Genomic DNA, 14704 nt, shown 5'->3' with positions numbered 1-14704 from the left:
TCAATCTATCATTGCAACGTTTGAATTGAGACTGCAAAGAAGTGGGCAGCCAGCATAGGCTCTAGACATGGTCATGCTGTCCAATGCAGCAATCCTACCATCTGCACAAATCACAATCTCTAGCTGAGACAGAATAGAAACTTGTGGATTTACATTGTATCGTTGCCTCCCAAAGGCATAGCCAGATAGATTCACAGATCATCATAGCTCTTCATGTCAAGCATAAAATTTACATCCAAGGGAGAGTTCCCTTGTGCTCTCTTTACAGAGCAAACTTTCATCAGCACGTCACAAATAAAGGTCCAAAGATCAAAGCATTCTTTCGGGCATTACATCAGATCAAGCCGCAAAGGAGGATGCACATGAATGACGAGTGCAAATGTGTAATGGTTTCGTGGGGCATGGGATGATGGGATAAAGCAAACTGATCAAGAAAGCAAATCAATGATGCAGATTGTACTAAAGCCATTCAGATCAAATGTATGAATTGAAGGTGAAATGTATTCCATGCAATGCAGTTTGCATAATGTATGTGCTGTGTGAAATGAAGATGAAACAATATAAGGCATAATCAAGAAAGGGTCAGCTGCCACTCTAGTTTACATATACAGTTTAATTTGTCCTAAGATCTAGACCTTTGTGCATACATTCAATAGAGAATGTTATGCGACTTGACATCTGATAATCTGAATACATAGGAGTCGAAACTAATGAGAACATGAAATGCATGTCCTTCCATCATGTGCACAGAAGTATCTTATAAATATTGAGGAAAAATTTCCAGATTTGCACAAAATTCGGACCATGAGAAAGCATTTTCCTTTCCAAGGTGCGTCTGGACCTCTCTACTCAGTATTTCAATAATTCAAACACATGGGCCTGGAAAGGAAGAAAAGGTATTACTTCTCACATGCTGTTTAACATAAGTTCATAACTGGAAAAACATCCTGATTTCTAACTTGAGTAAAGGTCTCAAACTCAATGTAATTAGCTAAAGAAGAGAACTACTTTGAAAATTTGACAAATTTAAAGGAAACACAATCGATACAACACCTTTTACAAGTAGTTGATGACAGTTAATTAGATTACAGAACCAGTAGGTGACAAGAAAGAACCAAGGAGGGATAAATCAAATTTCCCAAGTACAACTATCAACTATAGATCACCAAAAGATTCATATTTATTTGGCTGGCAGTCGATGGTTAGTTTTAATTTGGTCCCACACCAAACCTCTCCTACCACAGCCCATCACATAAAATTTCAGACCAACACGTGCACCCTTTATCCTCACTATGGATCTCTGATTTGGCCAAATTCAAAAGTCATGTATAGCTGAAAAAGTTATTCAATACACTCCAATACAAAGAAACTAATTCCCATTGCAGCACATAGGAACACTACTGTAGCTTGTAGGTAGTGTTATCACTTATCACACCCTGGATCGACCATTGACCCAGGTGGAAGCACTGGGTCAACAGTTAGCTTGTCAGACCGTGTATTTTATTTAACCATTTCTAATTAGTGGTTCACCAAAGAGAAAAGTACTGCCAGGATATCCACTGTTAGACTGAAGACCTGAACTAACTGAACAGATGTACCTCAGAGAAGCTCAAATTACCAATACTGCAATACATAGAAAGATCAACACAAGGATCATGCAATGCCAAAATCTTGATGTGGTGTGCAACAGCGCATAATTACTGATAAAACTGGGCGGTGTTTGAATAGACTCAATAGAGATCATAGCTTGCTGTGTCACGGCAAATAATTCTGAATCAAAATGCAGTGAGTAGAGATTATGAAGGCATACAACAGTACTAGTCATAAAAAGCTACTAGTACATTAGACATACCTCTGAAAGACAAAACATGACATAACTTGTGGTCATTTCAGAAATCTGCCTTCAAACACTCAGGTCATATTTCACATTGGCAAGGTAGAGACCACAAGCAGGTGCCATAGGAGGTGCCGCAGTCACTGCCTTTAAATTCAGAATTCTCTCAACTGCATCAAAGACCATAAACGTTCACATCATTTCACAATCTATGGAGCAAAAGGCAAAACACAAAAGATACTCAATGAAAATTTTATTAAAGGAATCAAAACAGACCATCTTCAGTTGTTAGATCTCCAGTACCAACAGATTTTAGAAGACCAACCATTAACCTTACCTGCACCATCAGAGAAGGCATAAAAAACGTACCAAATGACCAAAAAGAAGAGGAAGGGTAGCATCATCCAATAATCAATTAATGGCAACAAGCCAACAATGGTGACATAAAGTTGCCTAGTAATAGCAAACGTTTACATGCTCATTGCTCAAACACATTTATCTACAACCAACAAGAAAATAAAGTTAGAGTGGATGATGCCTAACGTTACAGCTAATATCAAAACATTTTTCAGAGGTTTAACCCTCCACAACATGAACAGTTTGAACTTTGTAGATAAAAGAGAGAAATCGACACTTTTTTTTATTTCCCAGGAACATTGCATTGAACTCCGCTCCAAAACACAAGTACTTCCCAAATTACCATGAAATATGTTCTTAATTAACACTATGGGAATTAAGAACCGAACATCATTAGAGTAACTTGCAATCAATCAAGGGCACCCACACAGGCAGTCAAAAAATGATTTAGCAAGTCAGCAATCAACCAGGTAAATCCCTAGGCTCTGAAGTTAGCCTTCATGGAAGATGAATTAACCTGGTGGTAAAGAAATGAACGTGCCCGTGCAGTAACAACGAAGCAACGATGCCTTAGCCTCTTTCCAAATTCTTCTCCATTCTCAAATCTTGATTGCTCACTTGTACTAGAAGCATCAGATCCTTTTCCAGAAGATTCCACAACTGACGTTCTTGAATAAACAAGATGCCCATCTAATGACTCCATCTCTGATCGCTCCATGCTTGAAGGAAAAAACATGGAAGGAAATACTTCTGTAACACTAAGCTCATCCAAAGTTCTCATGGGAGAGTTTGCCTGTAAACAATAATTGCTAAGAGAAGATCAAATTTCATGTAAACAGGGTGGACACTAAAATCCAAAAAACTCCAGAAAACAGGAAAAATGTTTATTGTTTCCGTTAAAGTATCAATTATAAAATTCTAAATATGGGTTATATAGTTCAACAAATAATAAAATTAACTTGATTCATAGTTTGCATTCTGCAGAGTCCACTTTGTTCTCGATCAAATTGCAGGGGGAAAATGAAATGCACTTATGGTAGGGAAATCTGTGTTCAAGTGTCAAAATGTAATGCTCCAACTTTATGATTATCTCCTGACTTACTATACTTGCATTTCTTTAAAAGCTCTGTTTAAATGAGTAACAGTTAAGAAGTAAGTACACCACCTGACATCCAGTTGCTCGAAATGAACTGAAATCATGATGCCCAACAAGTATGCTGCACGCTTTCTGAACATGAATCATCAGTAAACCCAGTAATATAATTTTTGTATTAGGAAATAATGATGGAAGAAAACTTCACCTTCATTGCCTGTACATTTAAATCCTCGGGTATGTGCCAAGCAGAGGTTTTCTCAAAAACTGATAGTGGCTCAGATCCAGAAAGCAAACGATAGTGGTACCTTCAAGAACATAAGTAAAAATATAAGCATTTCCAATATTTCAGAAGGGCTGGTCTATAAGCAGGCTTCATTTTTCTCTCATTTACTTCAAAAAAACTACAGCACGTTAATGTTTTGGGTTATTGCTGCTTGTGATAAAATAATTTGGACATAAGAATGGAACAAGTATAACAACAAGAGCAAATGAGAAAATCCCTTTATTGTATTGTATATTTTGCTACCTACGTGCGCTCTAGGGCTTTGTATCTAGCATGGAAGTCTGGTGCAACACAACGGACATCAGTCACCATTATGTCACCTTCATTCTTCTGCAAGGAAAATGGTGAAGCAAAAATAAATATACAATGGCAGATAAGGAAATAACACCATCAATAAACGGGTAAAGATGTAAAGTACATAGACAAATTACTGAGAAGCAAATCAACCATTTGAATGTGTGCCATCACCAAAACAAAGAACAAAGGTACAGTATGATAACTTCTATAGAAAAAGTGGACTAACAATCTGTAGGTGAATGGAACTATAACAAGATTGGGTCAAAAACTTGCCTGTAGAAAATGGTTCACTGCACGTTTTACAACTCCAGGCTCATGAGGTGGCAACTGCAAATGGGGACAAGAAGGTCATCAGGGCTACAGATGTTCTACATAACATATTTTTGTTTACACAAATAAAGAGGTACGAGTCAAGAGGGAAAAACAGTTCATTTATGAAATCGGTTTGGGGGCATATAGTGAGATTCTAACATGGATGTTACAGCAGTCAACCTAAATTATCATGTAGTCCAGTCACATATATGCTTGTTTTAGATAAGCATCCAAGGGCCACCTAACATTTGAGAATCAATATAGATTTAGAATATACACAAATCATAATGTAGAGTTGTCTCAAAAAAAATACTTTCATAATATTATAATTCTAATGGGTTTTACAAATATATTCCAATAGAAGATTAGGGGGTCAAAGTTGCATTTGAAGACTCAAAATAAGTTTTTGAGTACCAAAAAATGCAGAAAGTATTGGGAGTAAACCCAGTAAGGAAAGAAAGTTTGTGGACACATACCACTTCACCGGGCTTTCTTTTACTTATCCGCTCCACGTCAACATGACAAACATTTGATAAAGCATGAACACCTGTGTCCTGAACCAGAATATAAGTCATTCACTAATCAATACATATGAGTATGCCATAACATTGCAGGAAACTAAGTATCATAGCATGTTGCAAAGATGTGAGAAATAAATTCATTGATTTAATAGAAGGCATAACCTCTCCACTAATTTGATCATACTTCTATGACCATAACCTTGATTGATCCTGGTAATTCTATTCTATCTTAACCACTATTTACATCTATTATGCTATGCAATATTGATCCAAAATTCCTCCAGTCTGACATACATATTACATAATCGATTGTTGGTACAACTATACCAGGTATCCATGTTTACGTAGTAAAAAACTCACTAGTGACAGTCAGCAAGAGACCACAAGTAATTTCTATCACAAGATAATGGATATTCAAATAGTAAAAGAAAACATGCTGTACTGAAGGCAAATACTGACCTAGAAGGAAAAAGAAGAAATTGCAATAAAACAAGTTCACATACCGTTCGACTAGAACAGAAGATTGAGACTGGCTGGCCAATGAATTTGTGAAATGCCTCCTGAAATAATTCAAAAGCATGGGTGTGACGTGTGAACTACATTTAGCATCAATTCACATTTCACAACTACTCCCTCCATCTACTTTTGATAAGCATATTTCCAAATATGAAAATTTTATTTTTGATAGGCATATTTCAATCCAACAACCTATCCTCTTAATGACTTTCGCGGATTTAATGTGTGACTCCATTTTTCCATACAAGATTGGCTACATGGGCATCGAGAAATGTAAATATTAATGAATCGCTTGTTTACGAGGAATAGCTAGTAGCATGTTTAAATGGATAATAAGTAGAATTACTTATCCTTGGTCTATGTGCCAAGATGAAATATGACTATCAAAAGTAGATGGAGGGAGTAATAAGTTGAGGCTGTAGAAGTAATCTATCAAGTGGTATTTGACTAGTCATTCCAACAATAAGAGAGGAGCATTTTGCAAATGACAATGTTTATGATAATATTATCTTTTAACAAAGCACTGGACTTCATATTATTCAACTGCAGTCAACAAGTCAACATCCATTTTTCAGCAGCCACTTGCCTTCAATCTGATACTAACAAACAAAACAAAACATGCATATTGTTGTAGCTAGGACAAAAAATACTGGGTCACTTTATCTTAATAACTGTAATTAAATCCTTCCGTAAATATCCTAGAGTCCTATACAAAGTAAGACTGAAATGACAAAGTAATCCATTTGTAATTTTGTATTAGCCAATCCCCACGTGCTGTACTGTAAAATGCTCTGCTACCCAGGACTGAAACACATCCATGCAGATGAAACATGCATGTTATTCAAAATAGATTAGGGTTAGTGACACATTAGTCTGCTTTAGCCTCTTATGTGTACACATGTACCCTTTACATCGATATGTTGGTCTCCAAAAGTAATGCATCAGCCAAGTTTCTAAATCAATAACATGGTATCAGAGCTAATAACTATGATCCTAAACCCGAAGTAGAGCCAACACGAATCCACTACTGATTATTGCATCACTATTAAGTCACGATTGCAATAATAACCATAGAACGGGGAAAACCATGGCATACAGCCAGCACTTTCAGATCATAAAGTGCTTTTCATGACTACAAACAGATCAGCAGCAGATTGGTGCTAGATAAACATTCAATGATTTAGGATTTCAGCTCTGATACCATGTTTATGATCCAGGAAACATAACTGATGCATCGCTATTGTAGGACAAAAAGGCAATATCTAGAATACAAAGGACACATAGGAGACTAAGGGTAAACAACATGGGAATATGGAACTAATCCTGATATCGCATATTTTTATAAGAAAACTAGATTTCATATTATTCAACAGCAGCCAAGTCAGCATCCATTCTTCAGTAGTCACTTGACTTCAATATGATCCTAACAAAAAGAAACTGAACATGTATATTTTCATTGTTAGGACAAAATACTAGGCCATCTTAAATACTAGAAAAACATTAAACCTTTGTGTAGTGTGTACAACAACAAAGGTAGTTTATGTTTATCTCAAAAAAAACAAAAGGTAGTTTATTTCATCTTGCAATTCTATCTTCTCAACTAAAAGAAAGCCTGGAATGACAAAACTAATCCATCTGTCCATCTGGTGAACAGCATATAGGCAACTACCGCAGATGTTGTTCTGTAAATCGCTCTGCTAGCTAGAACTCAAACGCGTCCATGTAGGTGAAATGTGCATGTGATAAAAGGTAAATTAGGATTAGCGACACTGACACATTGGCTTTCTTTAGTTTCTGATGTTGTAGCATGTACCCTTTACATAGACATGTTGGGCTCCAATAGTAATGCGTCAGCCAAGTCTCTAGGTCCAACAATTGGTATCAGAGCTAAAAACTAACATCCTAAACCCCAATCAGAGCCAACACGAACATACTGCTGATTATGGCATTAATGTCAAGTCACAAATCCGTTGAAGGCAACAGACTTGGGGAATACCATGGCATGCAGATCACAAAGTTCTTTTCATGAAAAGAAACAGATCAGTACCAGATTAGGTACTGCCATTGGAGCTAAAACTCCTAGCAGCAGTGGATTGGTGTGGACAAACAATCAAAAGGTTTAGGATTTCAGCTCTAATACCAAATGGTGGACTTAGGAAACATAGCCAATGCATTGCTATTGTAGGCCACAAGGCCAATAAGAACACATAGATACAAAGGAAACTAAAAGAAAATAACTTGGAAGTACAGGACTGATCCTCATATATAATTAACACATGATACAACATAAGGCTCTTCAGGTTTGCCACTTGCCAGAGCCCCTGGATGGCACAAACTCATACTTGAAGGTGTCTATTTGATTTCCAAGGGAAACATTTGATTCCTTATGAGTTGTGTGGTAAAAGTGGCAAACCAGTGCAAGTGCTCTTAAGAAGCAGCAATTTCATGCTGCACCCTCACAATATTTAAAGGACATATTTCTATTATTGTTCACTCCAGTGTCTCTCAGCATGGTATTCATAAACCACTAAAAGTTGCTAACCTCTAAAAAAGACATTAGTCTTTCACGGTTTCACCGGCTTAACTTTGATCGCCCTTCAGGAATGGGAGAAAATAACAAGGGGCTGTTTGGTCATGTGCAAAATATTGCCAGTGCCCTATCAACTCAACTTTAAAAGAAACCCAGGAATCACAAAAGTAATCCATCTGTACTGCTGGAACAGCCTATAGGCAATTCCCCATGTAAATGAGACGTGCATGCTATTACAAAATAAATTAGGGTTAGTAACACATTGGTTTGCTTTAGTCTATTATGTGTACACATGTACTCTTTACATGGTCTCTAAAAGTAATGCATCAGCCAAGTCTCTAAACAGTTAACATGGTATCAGAGCTAACAGCTAAGATCCTCAACCCCAAGTAGAGCCAACACAAATCCATCGCTGATTATTGCATCACTGTCAGGTCACGAATCCAACGATGGCCATAGAATTGGGCGAAACCATGGCATGCAGCAAGCACTTACAGATCACAGTGCTTTTCATGACTAGAAACAGATCAGCAGCGGATTAGGTACTGCCCCGGGAGCTACAGCTCCTAGCAGCAGGGGATTGGTGCTGGATAAACATTCATTGGTTTAGGATTTCAGCTCTGATACCATGTAAACTATGTAGGAAACGTAACTGATGCATTGCTATTGTAGGCTAAAAGGCATATCTAGAATACATTGGGCACAAAGGAGACCAAGCGAAAACAAGAGTATGGAACTAATCTTGATGTCACATATTTTCTTTGTGAAAAATCACTAGAGTTCATATTATTTAACTGCAGCCAATTCAGCATCCGTTCTTCAGTAGCCACTTGCCTTCAATATGATCCTAACAAACAAAACTAAAAATGTATATTTCCATTTCTAGGAGAAAAATACTGGGCCATTCCTTTGTCTTAAATACTAGACCTTAATTAAATCTGTGTACAACCACCTAGACAATGGCAGATTATTTCATCTTGCAGTCCTATCATCTGAATTAAAAGAAAGCCTGGAATCATAGAAATAATCCATTTGTCTCACTGCAACAGCCAATAGGCAACTCCCTAAATGTTGTTCTGTAAATTGTTCTGCTACTACGACTGAAACACAAGATGTAGGCAAAACGGGCATGTTATTAAAGTTAAATTATGGCTGGTGGCCCTGACTGTTAGCAAAAGGAACACAGGTTTGGAGCTAGTTCTTTATTTCCATTTGCCACACTCTAACATGGCTGGTTGGGATACATATATAGACTAGTGGCTTACACCATAAGGCAAAGCAAATAGCTTACATCCTAAGGTAGCTACTAGTGCCTTACATCCTAAGGAAACTACTAGTGGCTTACATCGCCGTAGTCACTGGTGCCCTCGACGTAACGGAGGATCCTCTTGACAGCCTGCTGGTGCTCTGTCGTTGGTCGCTGCATGAACCGGCTGACATAGCCAACAGCAAATGCCAAGTCCGGCCACGTGTGGACGAGGTGGCGAAGGCTGCCCACAATGCGCCGGTACTGCGTGGTGTCAACCTCCTTGGCCGTGCTGTCGCGGCTCAGCTTCAGCCTTTCCTCCATGGGAGTGTAGGCTGGGTTGCAGCCGGTGAACCCGCCCAACTCGACGATGCGCTTGGCGTAGGCGGTCAGACGAAGGGAGATGCCAGAGCTGTCCTGGTGGACCTCGATCCCCAGGTAGAAGGAGAGAAGGCCCAAGTCGCTCATCTGGAAGGTCGGCCTTGGCAAAGAACCCCGTCTTCCATGAGCGCAGCAAGCACATCCGCGTCAAGTACCATTTCATTCGGAGATGCTTGGACAAGGGGAGCATCTAGGCCAGCTACATCAACACCCAGGATCAGCTCGCTGACCTTCTCACCAAGTCTCTTGCGCAGGTCAAGTTCCAAGAGCTTCGCGCCAGGATTGGAATGGTTCAAATTCCCCAGAAGGTGCCACACAAGACTTAGGGGGAGAATGACAGATTAAGTCTTGTTTTTTATCATATGTTTTAACATCTATTTTGGAATAATAGTTAGCTGCCTTAGGATGTAAGCCACTAGTAGTTTCCTTAGGATGTACTCCCTCCGTCCCAAAAAAAGTGAATCTAAGACTAGATGTGACATAATCTGGTACAACGAATCTGGACAGATGTATGTCTAGATTCGTTGTATCGTTGTAGTAGGATGTGTCACATCCAGTACTAGGTTGGTTTTTTATGGAATGGAGGGAGTAAGCCCACTAGTAGCTACCTTAGGATGTAAGCTATTTGCTTTGCCTTATGGTGTAAGCCACTAGTCTATATATGTATCCCAACCAGCCATGTTAGAGTGTGGCAAATGGAAATAAAGAACTAGCTCCAAACCTGTGTTCCTTTTGCTAACACTGACATACTGGTCTGCTTTAATCCCTTGTGTGTAAAAATTGGTGATTTTCCACTTTGATTATGTTGTTACTTGTTACACTGTGAGACTGTGACAATGACATGCGGAACTGAGTCAATGACATGTGGGCCAGGATTGCAAACAATCGAAGCCCATTTATTTTGTGGAATGTCAAGATATCAATTCCCCCTTTACATAGGCATGTTGGCCTACTGGGCTCCAAAGTAACGCAACAGCCAAGTCTCTAAATCTCTCACAAGGTATCAGAGCTAACACCTAAGAAGCTAAACCCCAAGCAGAGCCAACACAAACACACTGCTGATTATGGCAGCAATGTCAGGTCACAAATCTGTTGATAGCCACAGACTTGGGGAAAACAATGCCATGTAGCCTCCACTACAGATCTCAAAGTGATTTTCATGACAAGAAACAGATCAGAAAAGGCAACAGATTTGGTACTACCGTGGGAGCTACAGCTCCTAGTAGCAGTGGGTTGCTGTTGGACGATCATTCAACAGTTTAGAATTCAGCTCTAATACCATGTGAAAGATGTAGGAAAAGTAACTGATGCATTGCCATTGTAAGCCAAAAGGCCAATATCTCAAATAGATAACACACAAAGGAGACTAAACGCAAACAATTTAAGATACAGGATAACAGCACTAATCCTAATACTCCCTCCATTTCACAATGTTAAGATGTTTTGACTTTTTCTTCAAAGTCAAACTTCTTTAACTTTGACCAAGTTTATAGAAAAATGTAACAATATTTACAACATAAAACTAGTTTCATTAAATACAATATTTTTATATTGTATTTGTTTTGTGTTGAAAATGTTGTTATTTTTCTCTATAAACTTAGTCATACTTAAGAAGTTTAACTTTGGAAAAAGTCAAAAGATCTTACATTGTGAAACGGAGGGAGTATATACTTAACGCATGGTACTAGATAAGACTCTTCTAGTTCACTAGAGACCCTGGATAACACAAACTCATACTTTTATTCAAGGTATCTGTTTGACTTCCAAGGAAAATATTTGATTCCTTTGTGAGTTGTGACAAAGTGGTCAATCAGTGCAAGTGCTCTTAAAAAGCAGCAAGTGTTATCTACCTGTAACTCCTGCACCCTAGAAATTCTTCAAGGGTATATTTCTATTGTTGCTCGCTTTAGTGTCCCTCAGCATACAAACCACTAAAAGTTGCTAAGCTATAAAAGACATAGTCTTTCACCGGCTTAACTTTGATCACACTTCAGAAACGGAAGAAAATAACAATGACTTCTTTTATTTAAAGCAAAATGTTGCCAATGTTTTGTTTTTATCGATATTATGGTTGAGGCTTGTTAGGAAATTTTGGTTTCATACCGAACGGCTCCAAAACACCAAAGTTAAAAGTGTCGCCACAGTCATGACGTACCCTGCACAACGTTTCCCCTGCCATTTACCACCCACTTGATAACCCAAAGCTGACAAATCACCAGAGCATGTGAGGTCCATTTGCATCCTGACTACTACACTTGGGCCCATTACAAGACTAAAACCAAGCATCACCCAGTTGTTCTTATGTATAGGATCATATAACATGACAAGTGTAGATTTACAAATGTCATAGAATTTCCTACTGTTGCACTGAGTCTAACTTCATCCATTATAGAGCAAAACAGAAGCGAAGCTACTAGCTAGCTCAAAACCCGAGAGGTCAAAAATAACGTGGCTTCAATTTCACTTTCACAAATTGGTCCTATGCATTCCAAACATATGTTAGATCCAAGGGCTTACCCAAGGGCAGGCATATAGATCAGTTACTACTGAATGTACTTGCTATTTGGGAATGATTAACCTCAAATTGCAGTACAGATTGGGTACTAGTCATCAACAAATAAGTCAAATCTCCTCATGCAAAAATAAATTTCTAAAGCTTTAGTAGGCCATCCGCGTAAGTGTAACGATTCAGTTAGACCAGCAAAAGACGAGTATACATGCTTCATATTCTTATGGACTTCATCCTTCGCAAATCTGTCCCAAGCCCCTACCGATTTCAGAAAATTTGTGTAGCTACCTAGTACCAGGGATATTCGTAGTAGTGCAGATTATGGTCGCCATTTCGAACCCACAGCTCAGATTAGAAGCATTTCACCTCGAGGACGCCGACGACGGTGCGCTGGTTGAGCTGCTGCTGGGAGCCGGAGAACCGGGTGCCGACGTACTCCACGGCGACCAGGTACCGCTGCGCCTGAGGGTTCCGCGCGCCGGCCATCTCCCCGCTTCTCACCCCAGCCACTTCGCCGCCGCCGTCAGTGGCGTCGCCCTGCGCCTCAGCCGGCGGCGAGGGATCCGGCGGGGACGACCTCTGGAGCTTCGCCGCCGGCGACGGGTCGGCGTGGGAGGGGTCGATGGGGCGCTTGGCGGCGGCGGCGGAGTCGGGGGTGGCGGCGCTCATGGTGATTGCGGCATGGGAGAGTGAGGGTTTTGCGAGGGCTCTGCACGCTGCGTGCGAAAACGAGACGGAAGGAAAACGTGGCCGCAAAAAACAAGAAAATGCAGATTTAGATATTTACCATTTTGCCCTTCAGCAACTTTTCAAAAATCTTGCAATAACATACAGTACTATTTTGCGAAGCGGGTCACGGAACCAAATCCCTCGCTTGTGTGTGCATTATTTTTTTTTCTCCACTTGCACTAATTTTGTAGTAAATTTAACGGTTTCAAAAGTACATAAAAATTAGTAGTCATATTGTAACTTGTAAATTATAATGTAATTACCATTGTACTATATTTACCTATGATAGAGAATTTTGTCAATAAATGTATAGACAGTGCTGAAGGAAATACAGATTTAGGTATTTACCATTTTGACCTTCAGCGAGATGGGCCACCCCGGCCCGGGCGCGACACGATATTTGGGCTCCCCTACTCGTCACGACACGTGCCATTTCGCCAGCCGTGCGACCCGTTTGGACAGCACTATTGTTTCTCGGAAAAAGTACACCAAAGGTCCCTCAACTTGCCATCGAGTTACAAAATCGTCCCCTAACCGTAAAACCGGATATCCGGCGTCTCTTAACTAATCAAAATCGGTCACAATAGGTCCTTCGGTGGTTTTGACCCCGATTTTATCCTACGTGGCAGCTGAGTCAGCGTGGACCCACGTGGGCCCCACAGGTCAGAATGCCACTTCATCTTTTTTTCCCTTTTCTTCTCTTTTCTCTTTTATTTTCTTCACTTCTCTTGCCTTCTTCAGCGCGTAGGTGACGGGGCCAAGACGGGCGCGCGGGTGAAGCAGGCAGAGACGCGCGGCCGAAGCGGAGCAGGGGGCGGGCGCCGCCGGAGTTGGGCGGTGACGGGGCGCTAGCAGCAACCGCCGCCACGCTCAACCGCCGCCACCGCGCTCGCCTGCCGCACACTCGCCCAACGGGGCGGCGATGGCTTTATGGAGACGTGATGGCAGCAGGACGGAATGTGAGGGAGGCGCCGAGCGAGGCGGTGTTCACGGACTCCGTTGACGGGAGCAGCTCCAGCTCTGACGCCGCATCCACCGACGAGTGGCCGGTGACGATGTCGCCGCCCAGGCGCCCATGAAGACGGTCGGCAGCGCCGCTGCGGGTTCATCAGCCACTGCGTCCTTCTGCAACTGGCGTCCCTAGAAACGACGCTAGCGAGGCTCGACCGACGAGCGATCGAAGCGAGAACATCTCGAGCTAAAGGAATGGCCACCAGAACCGTCCACGTGGGAATGGCTCCGGAACGGTGGGGATGTAGAGCGTGAGCTCCTCGGTGAGGTTGGACAGGCTCGTCATCTCGTTGACGGCGTCGTCGGATTTCCTCGGGTAGCTCAGCAGCGAATTGGCGATGACAGTGTCGTAGTTGAACCGCTTCGCTGGAGGAACTCGCCGACCAGCTTGACCTTGGTGTAGCGGACGCCAAGCTCAGCTGCTCACCGCCGGAGACGCCAAACCAGCTCCACAGCTGAAATTATAAGCACATAATGATTTAATTTATTCCATAAATAAATCATGACATTGCAGATATAAACTAGCATGAACGCATCATTAGATCTACACATGTAAACTAAGCAGTAAAGCATGAACAGATCAAATATGCGCAGCATGTCGAACACGTACCGAGGTGGCGGAAAGACCGGTTGCTCGGCAGGAAGTACTCGCGGTTGCAGGCATCAACGAAGGCGCGCAGCACGCGAGCGGAGAGGAAGGCGAGCCATCGCGGACGAACAGGGAGCAGTCGCGCGCAGCGCTTCCCAAAAACCTTATTGCCGCCTTCTCCCGGTGCAGGACGTCGAAGGCAAAGGTTCCGGAGACCTGCTCTCCCGATCGCCGGTGCACGCCGGCGAGCGGGATGGAGTAGTCTACGAGCGACGGCGCAGCACAGAGTAGGAGGCAAACCCTAAATTGATTTCGTGTGTGTTGCGTGAAGGCGGTGGCTCGGTTTATATAGAGATAGGTCGCTTGATCAGGGCGCCCGCACAATCTCCACTCCGCGTTCACGCACCGGATTTTTCGGAATGTTTCCAAAACAAAACAAATCCGAATTTCCCGCAGCAAAACAAAACTGCAAAAGGAGGTTGCATCTGCGCAA

At 41.4% G+C, this 14704-nt stretch overlaps 1 protein-coding gene across 3 annotated transcripts; it reads right to left on the bottom strand.

Moving 5' to 3' along the window:
* Positions 1-479: 479 nt before the first annotated feature.
* Positions 480-12611, bottom strand: LOC127757211 (uncharacterized). Of its 3 annotated transcripts, none has more exons than XM_052282679.1 (11): positions 12249-12611; positions 5204-5260; positions 4656-4733; positions 4141-4194; positions 3818-3900; positions 3493-3592; positions 3357-3419; positions 2709-2984; positions 2111-2171; positions 1853-2004; positions 480-879 (listed from the first exon to the last, which is right to left on the bottom strand). In XM_052282679.1, exons 1-10 carry the CDS (start codon positions 12549-12551, stop codon positions 1904-1906), a joined length of 1176 nt encoding a protein of 391 aa, XP_052138639.1. In that variant the 5' UTR covers positions 12552-12611; the 3' UTR covers positions 480-879; positions 1853-1903. The 3 variants fall into 3 exon arrangements, with proteins under 3 accessions (XP_052138639.1, XP_052138640.1, XP_052138641.1); XM_052282680.1 differs by lacking the exon at positions 480-879 and adding an exon at positions 886-1770; XM_052282681.1 differs by lacking the exon at positions 480-879 and adding an exon at positions 886-1750.
* Between the last annotated feature and the right edge of the window lie 2093 nt (positions 12612-14704).

The sequence above is a fragment of the Oryza glaberrima genome, chromosome 12 (assembly GCF_000147395.1).
Source record: "Oryza glaberrima chromosome 12, OglaRS2, whole genome shotgun sequence".
Lineage (NCBI taxonomy): Eukaryota > Viridiplantae > Streptophyta > Magnoliopsida > Poales > Poaceae > Oryza > Oryza glaberrima.
The sequence above is the reverse complement of the archived record's forward strand: the minus strand, read 5'-3'. Positions and strand labels throughout refer to the sequence as shown.